Source organism: Bos taurus, chromosome 22, assembly GCF_002263795.3.
Source record: "Bos taurus isolate L1 Dominette 01449 registration number 42190680 breed Hereford chromosome 22, ARS-UCD2.0, whole genome shotgun sequence".
Classification (NCBI taxonomy): domain Eukaryota; kingdom Metazoa; phylum Chordata; class Mammalia; order Artiodactyla; family Bovidae; genus Bos; species Bos taurus.
Window position 1 is genome coordinate 37,599,502 of NC_037349.1, and position 20,868 is coordinate 37,620,369.

A 20,868-nucleotide genomic window follows, 5' to 3' on the forward strand; every position below is an offset into this window, starting at 1 on the left:
AAATTTACAATCTGTAGCACTTAAGATTTAAAGTGATTCCTCTTGTGGTTAGTGTCTTCTCTCCCGCTAAACCAAGAAAATGAACCAACTCATGCACAGTCAGAATTTATGCCAGTATTAAAGCCTGGAGATATTTCGCACTGTGGGGGAGAGCAAGTTATACATCAAAATATTCACTCAAGGTAACTTGCTTCCTTTTTTTTATTTTTTTGGCCTTTGTGTTAAAAGTCACAGGTGTTAACTCTTTAGAGCACTGTTGAAGAGCATTACTGAAGTTTTTTACTTCATATATGCGAATAAAATTTTATGCACACTGACTTCCAGCTAGAGGTGATACACCCTTCACTGTCACATATTTGCATGTACAGCTCTTCCTCTCAGAAACACAGAAAACCAGGAGAAAGAACTCAATTTGACTAAGGAAACTGAAACAAAATCCGTCTTCCATAAGAGCTTCATCCCGAAGAAGCAAGGTACTTGGGGCGGGGGTGTGGGTGGGCAGAAATATTGGAAAATAATATCAAACCTGGATTGAAAACTCAGACCCGCTTCTTGGGGCTCACTGAATCCACCCCACTGGAGATCAAATCAGCCGGACTGCTGCCCGTTTCCTCTCGCCCATCACCATCGAAATGTTGCCATTTGCGAGAAACTCATAGAAGTTGAATCAAAGTGACTTTTGGAAAGAGATGCCAGTATCTCCGGCAGTGTGCTCCGGAAATTACACGCTAGTCAACGTTTCTTATTGAGCACCTCCCTCTCCCTTCACTTTCGACTTCCCCTTAAGATGGGGACAGTTTTTGAAAATCTGAGAGAGAGAAATAAATAAGAGCATCCCGTCCCGGTCGCCGACGGGGATTCCGGCGCCCGGGGAGGAAGGCGGGCACCCCGCACCCTGGCGCTAAGCGAACTCTGCCCGCAGGTCGCTAAGTTTCTCCGTCCCCGTTTTCCAGCACCCAGAGGGGAAGGGGGCGACCGCCCGGGCCGGATCCGCGCCACCTGGAACGCGGGGCCTTTTTAGCTCGAGGACCGCGCCCCGCGCGAGTGCCAGCGTGCCAGACCCGCCCAAGCGCGCGTGGGTGCTAAAGTTCGCGGGGACCCCCCGCGAGGCGCCCCTTCTGTGCCCCGGGTCCCTCGACTCTCGGGCTCAACCCGGGCCGGGCGCCCCCTCTCCCCGCGCCTCCCCCGAGGAGAGCGAGCCCACCCCCAGCGGCGACAGAGGGAATGGGGCGGCGGGGGCCGCGGTCGCCGTCCCCCAGGAAGCGCTGGGGGTTCGGACCCCGCGTGGCTCCAGCCGCCCCGGCGGCGCCCGGGCGAGCTCACCTGGCGTCTGGCGGCCTCCGGGGCGGCCTCTGGGCGTGGGCCGGGCGGGGGCGGCAGGGGGCGGGGGGCAGGCTGCGGGGGCCGGGGTTGCACCGGGGCCGCCGCCGCCCGCCTGGCCTGGCCCCACACGCGCTGGCCGTGGCCGCCCCCGGGGAGTGCGGGGAGCGCGGGTCCCGCGGCGGCGGCGGCGCAGCGCGGCTCAGGCGGTGGAGCGGGCGGCCGCGGGCGCCGCCGCCTCCTCCTCCATGGCTGTTTACCCGGCTGCATTGTGGGAGTTTGACCTCCGCCGCCGCCAACCGCCGCCTCTGCTTGCGCCGCCGCCGCCGCCGCGCACGCCATGGGAGCCGTGACTGACGGTGAGGCCCGCTCGCCGCCGCCCCGGCCCGCTCCCCGAAGCCGCTCGGCTTCCCCGGACCCCGCCGCCGCCTCCCTCGAGACCCCCGGCCTCCCCCGCCGCTTCCGGGAGCCCCTCGGCTTCCCCGACCGGGTCCCTCGGAGACCCGGGCTTTCCCGGCCGCTTCCCCCGAGCTCTTCAGCCTCTCCCCGGAGCCCTCCCTGTCCCCCCCACAGCGCCCCTCGGGCTCCCCGTCCGGCTCTCCCGAGATCGCGCGGGGCGTGGGGCGGGTGTGCCGGGAGGATCGTCTGGGGGCCGCGAGCACACGTGGGGGCCTGAGCAGGCTGGCAGCCAGCGATGCGCGGGAGGGTGGTACCCGGAAGGGGTCCAGGCTGTCGGAGGATGTGGTGAGGGAGCACTGGGTGGGGGCGCTGGGGTCCGAGGGGCGGCGAAGGGGAAGAAGGGCTGGAGGCCTTGCCGATGGGGGTCCGGAGGACCTAAGGAGGGGTTAGAAGAGTGCGAACTCCGAAGAGGTGGCCGGGGGGTGGGGTGGAGATCGCGCCAGGTTGGAAAGTTGGGAGAGGTCTCCGGACAGTATTGCAGGGGTGTCGGTGTACAGAGGGTGAAACCTGGAAAGTGTCTGGGAAGGTCCCCTAGACAGTGGATCGCACGGAGGCCTGGGAGCTAGCCCTGGATTGGGGGTAGGGAGAGGGAAGTGGGGATAATATCAAAAAAGAGTGGATGTGGACGGAGTGTTTGGAAGACTGCCAGGGACTGTGCCTAGGAGATAAAGAAGAGCCAGTATAGGGATGGGGCCACCTCGGGTGGAAGACTCATTTGTGTGTGCATGTCTTGGGGAGGGTGGTTTGTCCCCTGAAATGGAGTGGGTAGGGAGAGGTAGGGGCTGAGTTTCTGGCAAGTTGTGAGGTCAGTTTAGGAAGGTGGACCCATGTAAGGAGGGGAGCAGAATTAGAATGACACCTTGGGGAAGGTGGACAGGCATAAGCATGATGGGCAACTGGAGGGAAAACCTAAGAAGCTATCCAGTTACGGAGTAAAGAAGTCCGTTGACATTTGGGAAGGGGAGATCTAGGGGCACTGAGTCTGTATGAAGAGTGGCCAGTAGATGCCTATAGAGGCCATTTCTGAAAAATTGGAGGTAGGCAAGGTCTCCACATGAAAGGACCAGGCCATGGGCAGAAGACTGACAGGCCCAGATTTGTGATCATGACAGGAAGTAGTTAGATGGAGGCTCTTCAAGGTCCAGTTAAAGCTTAGCTTCACTCCAGTTAATTTTTTTCAGTAGGTGTGTATCCCATCTGGGCTAAATCTTGGGATTATAACCCCGAGCTAACAGGCAAGACCTCTTCCTTCTCTGAGATCACAGTCTGGTGGGAAAGACACATGAGATAATAGGTTTTCATGGTGGAAAATGTTACTACAGAGGAAGTAGAAGGTTGGGAATTGTAGAAACACATAACAGAAATTGTTTATCCATTCTCAGAGATCGGAAAACCTCCCTGAAACAGTTACTGTTAATCTCACTTTTGAAGGATAAGTAGGTGTATTAATTGTTGCATTAGTATTCCAGGTGGAGAACCACTTGTGCAAAGGTCACAAGGTTTTGGAAAACTCAAAGATAACAAGTATTGGCTAGAAGTTAGAAAGTTACGAGCCAGACGTTTTTGATGGTTATGGGACACCGTTGAAAGATTTTAGCATTGGTGTGATGTTATCAGATGCCATTAAAAACAACAATCACACTCTACTCTGAATAATAATGAAGGGAAGGGAAAGTGAGGCGTTAATTGGCCTCTCTCCTTTCTAACATCTATAGCATATTGATAGTATGCCAAGCATGTTCTGATTACCATCCCCACTTTTCAGATGACACTGGAACACAAGGAGGTTAACTCAACCCTGGGTTGCACAGGTAGCAAGTTATAGAACCTGAGCTCAAAGCCAAAGGACCAGCTGCCATGATTCCTAGAGAGAAAGGATGGGGACTGAGACCAAGAGGAATGGCAGAGAAGCAGACAGGTGGAAAAGAAACTGATGAGGTTGAATGTCAGGAGATTGAGTGGATATGAGAGGAAGGGCCAAGGATTAGTCCAGGTTTCTGATTGGAGTGACTTTGTGCTTATTAGTGCTAGGGCTCTGTTCATCGAGGTAGAGAATGGCAAAGGAGAGAGAGGTTTTTGTCAGAGGGAGGTGAAGGGGAAGATGAGTTCTAATGCACTGATGCAGTCAAGTGCCCAGTATATCCAAAGAGACCATCAGAATCCCCACTCTGCCATTCATAAGCAGTCTGACCTTGTGCGGGTTAATTAACCTCTTTGAGCCTCGGTTTCATTCCTTGTAAATGTGGATAATAAAATCTACTTCACAGGCTGGTTTTGAGAGTTAGATGCAGCAGAATTTGTGAAGTGCTTTGCACTGAGGCCAATACACAGTAATGTCCAGTAAATGCTGTTAAATGTCAGAGTTGGTTTACTTGCCTCTCCTCTACTTTCCCTTGATGAGGACTGTGCCTTCTCCCATTCTTTATCTGTGTAGATTTCCCCTTCCTGCCTTTTCTGCCTATCAAATAGTCTTCTCTGCTCTTTTCAAAAACCAGTTGATCTTTCACCTGTTAACCACATTATCTTATTATATTTCTGCTATATCCCTCAATATACTTAATTTACTTACATGGTGTGTTCCAGAAAATATTTAAAGCAGTTAATTATAATGAGACAACATTAAAATAAATGGATGATAGGGTCTTCCCTGATAGTCAGGTGGTTAAGATTCCACACTTCCAATGCAGGGGGCACAGGTTCGATCCCTGGTTGGGGAACTAACATCCCACATGCCTCACAAGGTGGGCCTTAGAAGTGATCAGAGAGTTTCAAGTGGTCATCTTTTGGATCATTCCGGGTTTCTGTGTAGAGAATGAGTTGTAGGAAGGCAAGAATGGAAGCAGGGAGGCCAAGGAGAGGTGGTCCAAGTGAGAAACCAGGTGGGCTCTGATTAGGATGATGGCGGTGGGGACGACTGAGAGTGGTGGCCTCCACATCCTCAGCCTCCTGAAGGGTTCTTGGAGAAGTTCCAGTACCTGTTTCTGGAGACTTGAGGAGGGTGGATGTCCTCTCGCCAATCTGAGTGCCTGGTCAGGTGCTGTGCCTTCATGTAATCCTTACATCCGGGTTTGCCTATCCAAGTGGACTGGGAGCTCTTGGAAGAGAAAGTCTTTATATCCTGTGCAAGGACACAATGGTTAATTGGAGGAATAATCTGCCCTCCTCTAAGGGAAGGAAAGAGATACTATATTGTTATCTATAGATACTGAACTTAGATGGCATCACCAACTCAATGAACATGAATTGGAGCGAGCTCTGGGAGACTGAAGACCAGGGAAGCCTGGCGTGCTGCTGCCACCAGGTTGCAAAGGTTTGGACATGACTTAGTGACCTTAGTGACTGAACAGCAACAACTGAACTATAAGTGTTATCCCTAGAAGCATCATCTGTGCATGGACAAGTGGAGGTCCCCGGAAGTTAATGGCTTATCGTCACAAAGCCATTCTCTCTCCTTCCTTGTTGCCACCCCAGCATTTTGGCTGACAGGAAAAACAGTTTAGATGTCACTGTTAATGTAAACTATGTTCACAGTTTGTATTTTGTATGTTAATTTAAAGGGTGTTAAACAGTGTTAGAACCTAATAGAAGGCATTTCAGAAGCACTTTTTGCAGTACAGAGAACATTAGGTATATGTCTTGATCTGCCAGAGCAACAGATGGATGATAAGAAGGGCAGTGGGGAGCGGGATGTGGCTGTACACTCCGTTTAATAGAGCTTGTTGGTTTTGACAAATGTTGCTTTTTTTTTTTTTTTTAATTAGAAAGTATAATGCATGGATAATATGCCTGTTAAAACTTGAAATAATGGTTTTTAACATGCCCGTGAACAACATGACAGAATAAGTATTATTACTTTCTAATAATGTAGTTGTGTATATTTTCCTCTAACTACAGAGATGACACTTTTCATCTGTAAAAGGAAGATAATAATACATACTTTATTGGGTTTTTCCATGGATGAAGTGTGATTAATATATGTAAAGCACTTCAAAGTTGAGTGGCCATTTAATTGATTGTCCAAACCAGGACACTTTTCAGAGTGAAAGGAAGCAGGAGGTATGGTCATCAAATAGGAGTGTACAAACACTGTGTCTGCTGCTGTTCCGATTTCAGTTGTTGATCCAATGTTAATTAAACATTTGTAGCCAAAGGGTTTGTTTGACTTTTTTTTTTTTCCCACAAGTACCAATGGATTTGCCCACTTTGTTCTCTCATCTGTGGTCCCAGCACAGGGGTTACTGAAGCAGTTCAAATATTAAATAATATTTCTTTAGCCAAGATAAAAGGCATCTCAAAGTGGGATTGGAGTTTCAACCTTGACTTGATTAGGGTCATATTCTAAACATTTAAATATATTTAGAGAAAAACCAGAAATGGTGAGGGACAGGGAAGCCTGGCACGTTGCAGTCCATGGGGTCGCAAAGAGGCAGACACGACTTGGCGACAGAATAGTGACAACAGAAAAACAAAGGACCTCAGCATTGATTTTTCTGCTTTTCTTTTTTCATTTTTAATGTAATTGTGGCTTTTGTCATTTACTTTGGTATCAGGAATTTATTTAGACTGGGTCTAAGTGTCTCTGGAGAGATCCCTGTTTACATGGATGAATCAAAGCACCTTACTCTTTCCACTTGACTTTTTTGTGTCTTAACATTGGTGGCATAGTTGTTTTAATGATTTTAAGCTTCTTGAAAGGAGGGGCTCGGTATTATTTCACCAGGAGGAATCCAGTGCAGTGGGATATACGTAATGCAGCTTAATAATCCATAAGCCGTGGTGATCTAGTGATGAACATAACAGGAATCTGCACATATGTTGTTTTGATATGGCTTAGTCCCTCCTCTTGTTAATAGGTCACATCAAACCAGTTTCTTTTTTGTTGTTAACACGTCACAGATTTACTAAAGAACACTGATGAGAATTTTCAATACAGAAAAAATGAAGAAAAACACCTCAAAATGACCAGTAAGTTCTCTATCAAATAACGACTCTTAATACTGTGAGGAAGAAAAGTGGTACATGTCAGGAAATCCAGGAAGAAATGCCCCAAGGGACAGTGAAAACCTTCCCCTCTTCACCTTCCACAGCTCAGCCCAGCCCCCAGTGGCAGTTACTGTAAGGTGTTTCTTGTGTACCCTTCCAGAATGATTATTAAATGCCATCAAAGGTAAAAAGCATCTTCTCTGGTGTCAAACTCCTGAGTGTGAGTCCCAGCTCCACTCCTACTTCTTATGGCATTTAATTTGCACAAATAACTTCCAGTCCCTTCAGGCTCTTGTGAAACTAAATGAGCATATTGTAAGCATTAGTTAGTTGGTGAACCAGTATGCATATGTAAAGTTTTACACAAATATTTGCATGCTGTTCTGAACTATACTTCCATAATTAATGATACATCTTTGAGTTCTTTCTAATACCTTTTGGGGCTCCTCCTACCTTATTCTTTTGTGATATTCTACTAGTTTTTTAATCAATCCCCTTCTAAATGTTTTTTGTTATTTTCCTTTTTTTTTTTTTTAACTTTTATAAATAGTATGACAGTGGAGATATTTGCATAGTTGTCTTTGTACACAGTGGGAATCACTTCTAGAAGACAGGTTTCAAAAGTATCTGTATTTTTAATACAAATTGCTACATTGGTTTCCTAGTAGCCAGCTGTTTTTTCCTCTGTAATCATATCTCCAGTTATCCCTTCCTGTGGTTTTCAGTTTGTATCCAGAGTGTTTAGGAACACTAAGAAAAAGCCAGCGGTTCATTTGTGTACTTTCAGAATATCTTGCTAAAGAGCCTTTAGAAAGGAAATGCTGATCCTCACTGAGAGATCACAGAATTGCTATTTCTGAAAAGCAGGTGAGATTGGGAGCTGTGAGGTCTAGCAGACTGGGAGGCACATTTGACAGTAGCTTCCCTGGTGGCTCAGAGGTTAAAGCGTCTGCCTGCATTGCAGGAGACCTGGGTTCAATCCCTGAGTTGGAAAGATCCCCTCGAGAAGGAAATGGCAACCCACTCCAGTATTCTTCCCTGGAGAATCCCATGGACGTAGGAACCTGGTGGGCTACAGTCCATCAGGTCGCAATGAGTCGGACACGACTGAGTGACTTCACTTAACCCTAGGGGGAAGTTAATGACAGGCTCTTACCTGTTGTCAAGCCTTGACCTGTCCCTAAAGCAAGAGTTGTGGAACTTAGCCCACTATTATCTTCCAAATTGTCCTTTTCTTTCCTTTTTTGAACATCTGCTCCAAGAGGCTATGAAAACTTGTTCTGTAATCAAGGTTTTAATAGCCACTTTGAGGGAATAACAATTAGTTTGTGAAAGCAGTGTTAGTATGGGTTTATGAGAGATTGTCCTTTCCACACTAAAATGAGAAAACAACTGCGATGGCTGTGTCAGTCAGCCAGAGGCTTGGAAATGGAGAGCGGGTTTAATAACTGTAAAGGAGTCATTGCTTCCAGCCTGTTTATGAAGAGTTAGGTATTAAAATCTAACCCTGTAAAATGGCTTTCTTGAGACCTATTTAGCATGTTAAGCAGCTTTGTATTCTAGTTAGAGGATGGGATATAAGACAGGAAAGGGTCTAAAAAAATCCATCCCAGTTTTTCAAATAAATATTTGCTTATCATCATGCTTGTGTCATAACTGATTTGAAAGTGATTTTGAATGGCAGACATTTTATAGGGTATACTTATGGTACCCATATAACTGAATCCAATAAGAAATCTTCACACAAGCCTAAAATCTAGTGGAAGGCCACCGTTCTCGGAGCAGACATTAGGTGTTTGGGGTTAAAAGCTTTTCCGAGGTGGTTTTGATCCTTGTACTCAATAAAGAAAGTGATCGTGACAACTAAGGAATGACGTTGATAACACCACTGAAATAATTTCTAAACCAACTTCACTGTTCTTACAGGTACACCAAGGGCCTCCTGATTTAATATTACTATTCAGATTGATTACAGAGAGCTTCAGGCATGATGATAATTTATGAAGTCAATGCATATAGTAAACAGAACATGTTTAGTTTAGTTGGCTCTAGACTGGACACATGTTTAGTGTGTCCAGTCTAGAGCTAACTGATGAGGTACAATTAAACAATGCTCATGTCATACATGCCAGGAACCATCAGCAGCTGGCCATCCTTAAATTTAAAAAGAGCAGAGAAATTTCAGACAGGCAACTTACCCTTTTAATTTGTTGCTGTTGGAGCTATGCTCTGTACTTTATATATATATATATATATATATATATATATATATATATATATATATATATAATTTCAGTCCTCCTCATCCCCACAGACTTTCCTAGGCAGCAACTACTTATGCTGTTTAAGCTAGAAATACAGTGACCTTACAGCATGAAGCTTGAGACAAGCGAATTTGTGACAAGTCATAACTGTGCAGAACTTTCTATGCATCTTATATATCAGTATATAGGTGTATCTATAGATACAGCTCCAGCATTTATTCACTGTTTCACATTACTTTGGGAATTAAATTTAACATGAAGATAAGAATAACTGCTTTTTTTCTTTTTTGTTTTCCTATAGTGAACAGGCCCTTGTATACTTTATTTCCATAAGGTTTCACAGCAGTCCTATGAAGTGGATCGTTTTATTCCCATTTTTACAGATGAAGTTAAAAGTTGGTCACTCACACAAACTAAACACTGTGGACTAACCAGAACACTGGCCCCAGTTTTGGACTTGGGGTCTGGCTGTGAAGAAATGCTCTGTAGACGAAAGAGGGATCAGGCTCCAGCAGGAGAGAGACCTTGAGGGCCTGGACAGCACGTCCCTTGTGCTACAGAACTGATCAGCCTGCACTGCTCGTGCCAGCCAGTTGGTCCTGGCTCCTGCCTTTTCCTAACCAAGTCTCTGTTGAGCCCTCGTCTGCCTTCCAGGACCTGTGACTCTGATCTCTGCTTAATTCACACCCTTTTAGCTCCTTCGGTGGGCATATGCTTTGGGAGCCTCCTAACTAGCCTCCCTGCCTGTGGGCGCTTCACAGCTGCACCCCGTTTTGTACACTTGATCCTCCTAGAAAGTCCCTTCACAAATCTCCAGCAACTCCAACTTGTTGCCTGCCAATAGGATCTGAGTCTACCAGTGTGTCACTCACTACTGTGGACTTCCACAATCTGACCCAGAGGTCAGCGCATACTGCCTGTATGCGCTTGGGTCTTGACATCAGTCTCCAGGCCCCCAGACTTCTTAGTGTCCTAGAAGAGTGCTCACATCCCAGACCCAGCCTTGCAATCCCCACCTCTGCCTTAGCTCACAGCTTTCTCCCTGCCTGTTGTAGGTGAGGTGGAGAAAGACATGATTTTAGGTTGCTTGCTTTCTTTTCCTTCCTTCCACTTTAGTTGAAGTATAATTGATACACTAAGAACTACATGTGTTGTGTATAATTTGATGCAGTCGTGTGCTGTGCTTAGCCACTCAGGCGTGTCCGACTCTTTGCAACACTATGGACTATAGCCCTCTAGGCTCCTCTGTCCATGGGGATTCTCCAGGCAAGAATACTGGAGTGGGTTGCCATGCCCTCCTCCAGGGGATCTTCCTGACCCAGGAATCGAACTGGGGTCTCTTGCATTGCAGGCGATTCTTTACCAGCTGAGCTATCAGATACAAACACCTATGATACCATCACCACAGTCATAGCTTTCTTTATTTTGCAAACATCAACTAACAAATTTTGAGTACTATATGGTTCAAAAATGAATATAAGACATATTTTCAAAAATATAAGACCTGGTTCAAAAATCAAGTAATATAAGACATCTTCCAGCCTGTCCTCCAGCTACCCAACTTACACTGCTCGATTCTTTGGTAACTCCTTATAGCAGTTTCCTGTATATCATTCCAGTATATCTATGTGAACATCAGCACATATGAATATACTTATTTCCCTACTTTTATATGAAAAGAAACGTGCCATAAACAGGATTCTTCACCTTGCTCTTTTAACAGGTTGTATTAAGTGGTCTTCCTTTCAGTATACACAGTTTTCCTCATTCTTTGTTTTTTATAACTTTATATTATTTTATCATATTCTTATACCAAAATTTATATACTTAATCTGCTGCTGATGAGCATGTCATATTGCATATGGGCAAGTATATCTAGGATTTTGGGGGTCAAAGAATAGATACTGTTAAAATGCCTTTTAGCTTTTTCTTTTTTTGACCAATGATGGTCATGTATCAGAAGAGCAGCTTTAGGGACTTCCCTGGCAGTCTAGTGGTTAAGTCTCCATGCTTCCAGGGAATGGGTTCAGTCCCTGGTCAGGGAACTAAGATCCCACAAGCCAAGGGGGAGGGCCAAAAAAAGGGGGGAAAAAGCAGCTTAAAATCCTCTTTCCCTGTTCCCCCCGAGCTAAAGGAAGCTCTCCTAATCTCCTGCCATGTGTCGGTATCACTTAACTATCTCAGCCTCCTCTGCGTGTGTGTGCATTCATTTTGTGTGTTATGTCTCCAGCTAGAGTGAAGGAACGCTTGTCTTTACTTCATGTCCTCAAGAGGTTAGGCTGGCACCTATGGACACTGCTGCTCATTGATCAGATATTCATGTCTTTTGTCTAGGAAGGGAAATCTCTGCTATGGACCTGAAGATAGGATGGTTCCATGTTTGTCCTTGTTAGTGTTTTATTGAGACAAAGCTATTTGGAGGGCAGATGTTCCCAGGCAGGCACCACAAATCCAATTTTAAAATATTTATTGAGCATCAGAAATGTAAAGATACAGTGTGAGAGACTGAAGAGGAAACAGAATGAACAGGACATAGGATGGGTCCCAGTGAACCTTTTCCCCAAGTTTATTTGGCCTGTATAATGCTTTAAACATTTTTCAAAAATTTTTGTAATTGGGATATTACATACATATGTAAAACAAGTGCACAGATCTTAAGTATACAGCTGAAAAGATCACAAAATGTTCTGGAAACATTTTCAGTTAGTCACCAAACTTTAAAAATCCCTTGAAAAACCAGATCTGGTCATAACGTCTCGCTTTAGGTACTCAATCCTCAATTTCCCTACTTCATGTTTCCCACATTCATTTACATTTGACATCCATTGTCCTCCATAAAGGAGGGTTCCTAGTTATCTGGGAGGAAGATGGGGTTTCTTGGGGGCTTGAAAGAGTAGAGGTAGGAAGATCAAAAATAAACTAAATAGCATCAATTGAACACTGGACTGCTCACCCACTGAACGTTTACTTTTAACAAAGTTAAAACACGATTGTGACTTTATAAAAAAATCAATTTCATTTTCTGAATTTTAATCTCTGCCAGGACTGTGTTTTGCCTCAGTCTCCTCAAATAACATTGCTGCTGCTGCTGCTAAGTCACTTCAGTCATGTCTGACTCTGTGTGACCCCATAGACGGCAGCCCACCAGGCTCCCCCGTCCCTGGGATTCTCCAGGCAAGAACACTGGAGTGGGTTGCCATTTCCTTCTCCAATGCATGAAAGTGAAAAGTGAAAGTGAAGTCCCTCAGTCGCGTCCGACTCTCAGCGACCCCGTGGACTACAGCCCACCAGGCTCCTCCATCCATGGGATTTTCCAGGCAAGAGTACTGGAGTGGGGTGCCATTGCCTTCTCCTCAAATAACATTATTGGTGGTTAAAAGAGGAAACCATTAGTTTATATCTTTCAGTGTAAAATTAAAACACTTGATGAATCCATAGCTTGAGCCGTCTGTCACAGCCATGACTCTGAGAACAAAACCCAATTCTAAACATGTTTATCTGATGTTGTCACAGAATAGATTTTAAAACTAGGGAAAAAAAAAAAAAAAAACTGGACCCATCTGCCTTCCAAAGTTTATCTCCACTGCACCTGCACTCAAAAATACTTCCGCCTACACACAGGAACTATTGTTTCAAGATTTTGCTGTTGATTCATCATGCAGGTTCTCTAGGAATTATTCACACTTTAAAAATTATTTTTTAAATGCCTGCATATGGTTAAAAAAAAAAGACAATCCTATAAAATCATAAAAATTAAATCTCATCCTCTGTAATACCTCTTAGCAGAAATAACCACTATTACCAGTTTCTTATGAATCCTTCCAAAGATATTTGCTGAATACATAGACACGTGTGTGATGGGCGCATCACACAGCGTGTGTGATGGGCGATACACAGCTGGCCTCCTTGTTTTCTACACAAATGGCAGCAAACTACGTGCTTCTCTGCATCTGTGTTATTTTCATTTTACTTAACATAGCTAAGGAGATTTTTATGATATTAATATATACATCCACACTATTTTTTTTTTGGCTGAATCTTACTACCTCTTTTTAAAAACGTGCGATTCAGCAATTATCTATGTATGTATGTATGTCTGTTTCTTTATTGGCCCCCTTGCGAGGCATATGGGATCTTAGTTCCCCAACCAGGAATCAAACCCATGCCCCCTGCAATGGTAGCATGGAATCTTAACCACTGGACTGCCGGGAAGTCCCTGCATATTATTACACTTAACAACTGTTTTATATTTAGCCAGTCTCTTCCTGGTGAATGTTTAGGTTTGCCGTCTTCCTACTACAAGCAGCACTCTTAAGAACAATCCTTTTACATTTATCTTGGTGCATGGGTGCACATGCATCTACAGGATGATTTCCTAGAACTGGACTAATGGGGTCAAAAAGCTATATGTATTTGGAAGATTATCTGATTGTCCAGCTGCTTTGCAAAGAGCACACCACTTACATTCTATCAGTGTATGTAAGTGTGATTTCTCAACACACTTACCATCACTTATTATCAGGTCTTTTGATCTTTACCAATCTGAAAGATGAAAATGATATCTTACTGTGGTTTCAACTTGCACATCTCTTGTTATGATCCAGCATTATCTTGTCCAGGAGGAACACTAGCTCAGGGCTGCCAAGCAAGCCCACTTCGGCCCTACTTTTTACTCAGCATTGTCATCTGCACTGCTTTTCTATTCTTTTTTCTCTTTTTCTTTTCCTTGTAGCAAAAGGGAGACAGACATTAAAAAAAAAAAAAAAAAAAAGTCCTCACGAGGAAAGAAACGTTACAATTACTAAATTACAACCCCCCCAAAATTTCTTTTTCTCTGACACACCTCATTCTCTTTTTCTAGTCTCCCACTATGTCTTTCGATCTTTTCTCTCTGTTCCTTTTACTAGTACCTTACAGTACTCAACGACATGAATGCTTCAGGCTTTCTTTTGTCTGAACAGGTTTTGCCCAAAAAGTTTCTCCAAGAATTATTGACTTATTTCTTTGGTAGTACCTGAAAATTATTTTTACTCTACAGCCTGACAATAAAATGTCCATTCTGTGAGGGCAAGGCTTTTCCCTGCTATAACTGCAGCCCCTAAAACAGTGCCTGACATGAGACACTTAATAACTTCCCATATATATATATGGAAATTATATTAAAACCTACCTAACGTAAAATTGACCATTTTAATTCTTTTAAGAACAGTCTTTTATGTACAGTGCAGTGGCATCAAGTACACTTACATTTCAGTAGTTTTCTTCTAGATAAATGAATGTGTAGTGGTGTTGCTTATTTGTCCCTGAAAGTGAACAGGAACCAGATAGTCATTTTAATTCACATTATTCTGTCCTCCAGACGAAGTCATACGGAAGCGTCTCCTAATCGATGGAGATGGTGCTGGAGATGATCGGAGAATTAATCTGCTGGTGAAAAGTTTCATTAAATGGTGCAACTCAGGATCTCAGGAAGAGGGGTATTTCATGTTGCTGCCGTTTCTATACTAATGTCCTGCTGTGATTTTTTTTTTAGGCCATACATATAGTGCTGTCAGTTTTTCATATTTTCACTCATTAACAGAGTCCAGAGTAGGTTTTTCTGGCCTTCCCTTCAGAGGCTACTTTTGTGTTTATTAAAATGTGCAGAAGGTGCAGTGATAAGAATTGAGGGTTAAATTCAGACTTATTACTTTGGTCCCTTTTAAAAGCAGATAAATGTGTAGTAAGACAAAATACTTAAATGAAATTTTCTCTATTTTTTAAAAATGCACTAATAAAGTTGCTGCAAGCTTTTATATATTTGATAAATTTCTAACTTAAAGAGTTTTTTCATCATTTGAATTAGCTTTTCACATAGATAAATAATTAGAGTGAAAAAATTGAGAACAGAATTGTGATAATAAAAACCATCTTAAAACATTTTAAAAAGGCTATTAAGCAAAATTCAACAAATAGTTGTTTGAATTAAACTTACATTGCTAACAACTACAGTCCCATCTTTACATTTGTAACTAATACAGTTTATAAATTCAAGTAAACCACATTTGGAAAAAGAAAACCTAAGGGACAGATATTTCAAATTATTTTAAATAAAGCATATTCTCTCAGAACCTGGCATAATTAACTTAGCAAAGGTGTGCCTGCATTGTAATGATTCAGCTGGAAATCCACAAAATGTTTATTCTCTTTCTCTCTCTTTTATGTTAGATACAGCCAGTACCAACGTATGCTGAGCACGCTGTCCCAGTGTGAATTTTCAATGGGCAAAACTTTGCTGGTATATGATATGAATCTCAGAGAAATGGAAAATTATGAAAAAATTTACAAAGAGATAGGTAAGGAAACAAAGTAATTGTTTCTGTCTGTAATTTTAATTTGTATGGGCTAAGGGAAACAATATTTACTAACATTTTTCTCTGGTTAGTGGTCAAATAATAACATTAATAGAAAGACTATGTTCTAATATGATATTATTCTTTGAGTTACAGCTGTGTATTAATGCCAGCATCTGTTTTATTAGCAAGGAAACTAAATTTAAAAACGCATTTTAAAACTGAAAATGGAGATTATTCATGTTGTTATAAGTATCTTAAAAAAAACCTTTTTATATAGAATGTAGCATTGCTGGAGCCCATGAAAAAATTGCTGAGTGCAAAAAGCAAATTCTTCAAGCAAAACGAATACGAAAAAATCGGCAAGGTAAGGGTTTTGTGGGATGTAGTGTGCAAATACTTCATTACTGACTAGTATTTTCATGCAGCTTTTAATGTGGTGAGATGAAACCTTCAGCTAGAATCGACCTAAATTATAAAAAAGAATTAGGAGACAAACTTAATTCTTTAAAACTATATTATTGCTTAAAATAGCAGAGAAGAAAGGCCATGGTAAAAAAAAAAAAAAAAAGTTGGATTGTGTTGATTAAAGAAGTATGTTTTTAAGTATTCAATTTTTTTTTTTTTTTACTGCCCTCATACCCCTTTGCCTAAATAATGTTATACAAGTACATTAGATTTAGGACTTTGTGTTTTGTGTGTGTTTAATGGAACTACATAAAAAAAAAAGAAATAATATAAGCCCAGTGACTTTTTTTTATTAAGGACTGTGCAAGCAAACATTTACAGTCTGCCTGGATTTTATTAGAATAGGAAGATTAAAGTTGTTTTCTTCCAATCTCTTTTGTTCTTAATTAAGGTCTGCCTTATTTTAGTTCATATCAACTAGTTCAAAATAATTTTAATGGCAGAGGCATTGCTCCTCCTGTAGTGTAATTTGAAAGGAAGATTAAAAATATAATGTAAAGTCACAACTGTGACATATACATGAAAGATATAGAAAATGTTAATGATTATTTTGGAGTTGTGGAGTTTTAGCATTTAGGTTTTGTTGTTGTTATTTATATTGAACATGTATTATTTTGTAGTCCAAAAATATTTTATTAAAAATCACACTTATATTGAATTAATACACTGTCAACAAACAATTTTACTTTTTAATGAGTTAATTAAGATGATGTTCAATTCCTTATTTTTAAAAGATGGTTTTTTAATTCAGTCTAAAATGCATGTGGTCAGGTTGCAGTGGCCAATTTAGAGCAGGATATACCAACTTATTTAAGAACTAATATCAATTGTAAAAAAAATTTTACAGTGTTTTGGTAGATTAATGAGGCTTTTAAGTAAATGCTGCCATATATCATTTCATAGGAAAAGTTAACAAGAGATACATGACTTACCTTGGAGGTCTTAGTGGAGCAGAAACAAAGTTCCTGAATTATAAATCATTTCTAAGTTTATGAGGTCTTTACCTTTGAAATGAGTGAGAAGTATAATTTCCCCTTGTCTAAGATTTGAAACTAATTGTAGGATACCTTGTTAATTAATTATAGATCACCTTGTTGGACTTCCCTGGTGGCTCAGACAGTAAAGTGTCTGCCCGCAGTGCGGGAGACCTGGGTTCGATCCCTAGGTCGGGAAGATCCTGTGGAGAAGGAAATGGTAACCCACTCCAGTACTCTTGCCTGGAAAATTCCGTGAACTGAGGAGCCTGGTAGGCTACAGTCCATGGGGCCACAAAGAGTCGGACACAACTGATCGACTTCACTTTCACTTTGTTGGTCTTCTATTTGCTGGGCAAATAATAAGATTCTCTTATGTTCAGAATCAGTCTAGTTGATGATCAATAATGACTTAAGTTCACTTTCTCTTATGCTAGCCCCTGTATTCTACCCAGGAATGCGTAAATGGAAACAGAGTAGGAGCTAAAATCCTTGTTTGGAACATACTTTTGAAGTCATGAATTGTTGCAGTTATAATTGAATGAGAGGAAGCTGGCAATACTCCGCATATCCTTCAATGTTTCCACTTCTTTATCTGCTAGGAAAATAATTAGGAGAGATTTGTGATGTTAGACATTTTGTTTTGATATCCAGGTTTGAAATATCTTATTTTGGTAAATATTTTTGTATCTTTCAGAATATGATGCACTGGCAAAAGTGATCCAGCATCATCCAGACAGGCATGAGACATTAAAGTAAGTTTAGAGCTTTACTCTGAAAAGAACGAATCTTTATACATAAATGTTTACATACTAGTCTACACGTTCCATTTCTATGGGAATATATCATATGTTTCAAAAAATAGGGGTCAACCTTAAAAATTACAGATTCTAATACCACTTGATGAGACTTTTCCTTCTGCTAACCTTGCTGCCTATAGTTCTAAAATAAATGCATGTAATATGTATCAATACAAAAACAGATAAGAGAAGGTAATGGCACCCCTGCTCCAGTACTCTTGCCTGGAAAATCCCATGGACGGAAGAGCCTGGAAGGCTGCAGTCCATGAGGTCGCTAGGAGTCGGACACAACTGAGCGACTTCACTTTCACTTTTCACTTTCATGCATTGGAGAGGAAAATGGCAACCCACTCCAGTGTTCTTGCCTGGAGAATCCCAGGGACGGGGGAGCCTGGTGGGCTGCCGTCTATGGGGTCGCACAGAGTCGGACATGACTGAAGCGACTTAGCAGCAGCAGCAGCAACAGAATATGGTCTACTTATCACTAAGTCGCTAAGTCGATTCAGTCGTGTCCGACTCTGTGCGATCCCATAGACGGCAGCCCACCAGGCTCCCCCGTCCCTGGGATTCTCCAGGCAAGAACACTGGAGTGGGTTGCCATTTTCCTCTCTAATGCATGAAAGTGAAAAGTGAAAGTGAAGTCGCTCAGTTGTGTCCGACTCCTAGCGACCTCATGGACTGCAGCCTTCCAGGCTCCTCTGTCCATGGGATTTTCCAGGCAAGAGTACTGGAGTGGGGTGCCATTGCCTTCTCCGTGGTCTACTTATATAGAATACTAAATAGGAGTTATAGAGAATTTGGAAATAAACACTTTCCAAACACCAATTTAAAAAACAATCAGTGAAAAGGAAAACAGAAGATATATATAATGAACTTTAAATTATTACTAAGTTTCTGAAATATATACAGAATAATAATCATTTATAAAAGTTAGAGCCCTCCAAATATTCTATACTGATCCTGTATATTATTGAGATACAAATATATGCATAAAAAAGGATTGGTATAATACAAGGATTGCCTGAATGGAAAGTAGAGGAGGGAAAAAGGCCTGGTTCAGAGGAAAATGAAAGTGAAAGTGAAAGTGAATTCGCTCAGTGGTGTCCGACTCTTGTGACCTGACCCCATGGACTGTAGCCTACCAGGCTCCTCCACCCATGAGATTCTCCAGGCAAGAGTACTGGAGTGGGTTGCCATTTCCTTCTCCAGGGGATCTTCCCGACCCTGGGATCGAACCTGGGTCTTCCACATTCCAGGCAAACGCTTTAACCTCTGCAATTTAGCACATTTACCCACCCACCCCCCCCACAAAAAAAAAGTTTGAATTATGACAAAATGTTAAAAGGGTTTGATATCCTATTGTCAAGTTTCCTATACTTTAAAAATTATCTAAAATTTAATTTTAATGAAAATTAGTACATATTTAGAAGCTAAGGAATCACCCTTAGTTTTAAAAGTCTCATCATAATGGACGTTAGAACTCCTTATCCTTTATAATAAATACTATTATTTAGTAACTAAAAAGTTAGATATTAATTATGAATTCTTTTCTCCCAATTAGCAAAATATAACACTTTCACTTTTTTTTTCAGAGAACTAGAGGCTCTGGGAAAAGAATTAGAACATCTTTCACATATTAAAGAAAGTGTTGAAGATAAGGTATTTGCATGTGATATGTATTAGTCTTTGTGTTCTGTATTGGTTTATAGATCATTTGTGTATTAATTTTTTTTCTTACTAACACAGCTGGAATTGAGACGGAAACAGTTTCATGTTCTTCTTAGTACCATCCATGAACTTCAGCAAACACTGGAAAGTAAGTAGCGTGACCGTAAAATGAATGTTCATGTCGATTTTATTTTTTAAAGATGAACTTATTTTACTGCATCAGGTCTTAGTTGCAGCATGCCAACTCTTAGTTGCATCTTGAGGGCTCTAGTTCCCTATCCAAGGATCAAACCCAGTTCCCCTGCACTGGGAGCACAGAGTCTTAGCCACTGGACCACCAGGGAAGTCCCTATGTAGATATTTTAATGACCAGGGGAACTTCTTTTTAAATTGAAGTCTCTCACATAAATTTTGCATTTTGATTCACCTAATGTGTGCTTAGTCACTCAGTCATGTCCGACTCTTTGCGATCCCATAGACTGTAGCCCACCAGCCTCCCCTGTCCATGGGACCCTCCAGGCAAGAACACTGAAGTGGGCCGCCATTCCCTCCTCCAGGAATTCAACTAATAACAACAACCAAAGCAGAACTTTTAAAAACCAAACCCCCTTGTGTGGGTCAGTTGCAATCATAGGCTGCCATTTTGCCATTTTTGCTTTAAATATATTCACTTATAAAGGACAAAAATGTTTTCATATATTCATCAGACATATAGTTTAAGCAAATTTGATTAGAGTTTTATGTTTCTTTTTCAACTGCAGATGATGAAAAGCTCTCAGAGGTAGAAGAAGCTCAAGAAGCAAGCATGGAAACTGACCCTAAACCATAGACCAGTAATCACTGTCCATTCCCAAGAGTGGTGAATTAGCAGTGTGATCTCAGTGTGCTTAGAATTTGTTGCGCTCTCGAGATATGTAAAGTTTTGGCAATGAACTATTTTGCTTTTAAATGTTAATGTAGAGTTCATTCATATTTCTTCACACAGAGGAAGATGACTTCATTATATATTTGCTTTTACTGAAATGTCTTTTTTGTATTTAAAAGGTGGGAAGCAAAATCCAAAATAAATGTTGAATAAAATGTTTTTAAGTCAAATATATTTGTGCTCATTGGCATTCTAGATAGTTTTTAATTGGTAACATTGACTTGCTCACAAAATAAATGGAAGATAGTGAGAAGGTGACATTTCTGGAGTGTACATGAGAAAATGAGTCAGCTTTTGGAAATTGTTACCACTTTTGAAAATGAAGACCATGAACAGGCTCTCAGGAGAGCTGTACACTTGTTAAATTACGTACAGAATGTTTGTGGTATATAAGATGCAAAGTCAATCAGTGTGTATTACTTTCTAGATCTCTGTCCTTAACACTTGAGATATATGGTTGGTAAATGTTTTGGTAAAACATTTTCTCTCTATTGTTTTCTTCTGTTGGAGTAATTTTCAAGAGTCTTGCAAGAAAGGATTTCATGATCTTTTTATAAATTTAAGTCTGAATCACATGTACTTTTTTTAAGGATTGAATTATATGTCTAATACTTGCTAGGTTCCATCCTTATCCATTCATTTTAGTTCAGAAACATGACTCTTTGCATGAATCAT

General features: G+C 41.6%; 3 protein-coding genes across 4 annotated transcripts in view; 1 reads left to right on the forward strand and 2 right to left on the reverse strand.

Moving 5' to 3' along the window:
- Positions 1-4,897, reverse strand: part of ATXN7 (ataxin 7) — a 167,943-nt gene extending 163,046 nt beyond the window's left edge. Inside the window, exon 1 of the mRNA XM_059880155.1 lies at positions 4,755-4,897. The gene's annotated coding sequence lies outside the window, so the exon portion shown is untranslated. The remainder of the gene's footprint in view (positions 1-4,754) is intronic.
- Positions 1,571-20,363, forward strand: THOC7 (THO complex subunit 7). 2 transcript variants are annotated; one of them, NM_001040514.2, is given in 8 exon segments: positions 1,640-1,679; positions 14,386-14,503; positions 15,234-15,361; positions 15,639-15,725; positions 17,498-17,555; positions 19,193-19,259; positions 19,347-19,416; positions 20,030-20,358. In NM_001040514.2, coding segments are annotated over 8 exon segments (615 nt in total). In that variant the 5' UTR covers positions 1,640-1,660; the 3' UTR covers positions 20,098-20,358.
- The window catches only part of C22H3orf49 (chromosome 22 C3orf49 homolog), a 122,687-nt gene continuing 113,295 nt past the window's right edge, over positions 11,477-20,868 (reverse strand). Inside the window, exon 17 of the transcript XR_009492432.1 lies at positions 11,477-17,395. The gene's annotated coding sequence lies outside the window, so the exon portion shown is untranslated. The remainder of the gene's footprint in view (positions 17,396-20,868) is intronic.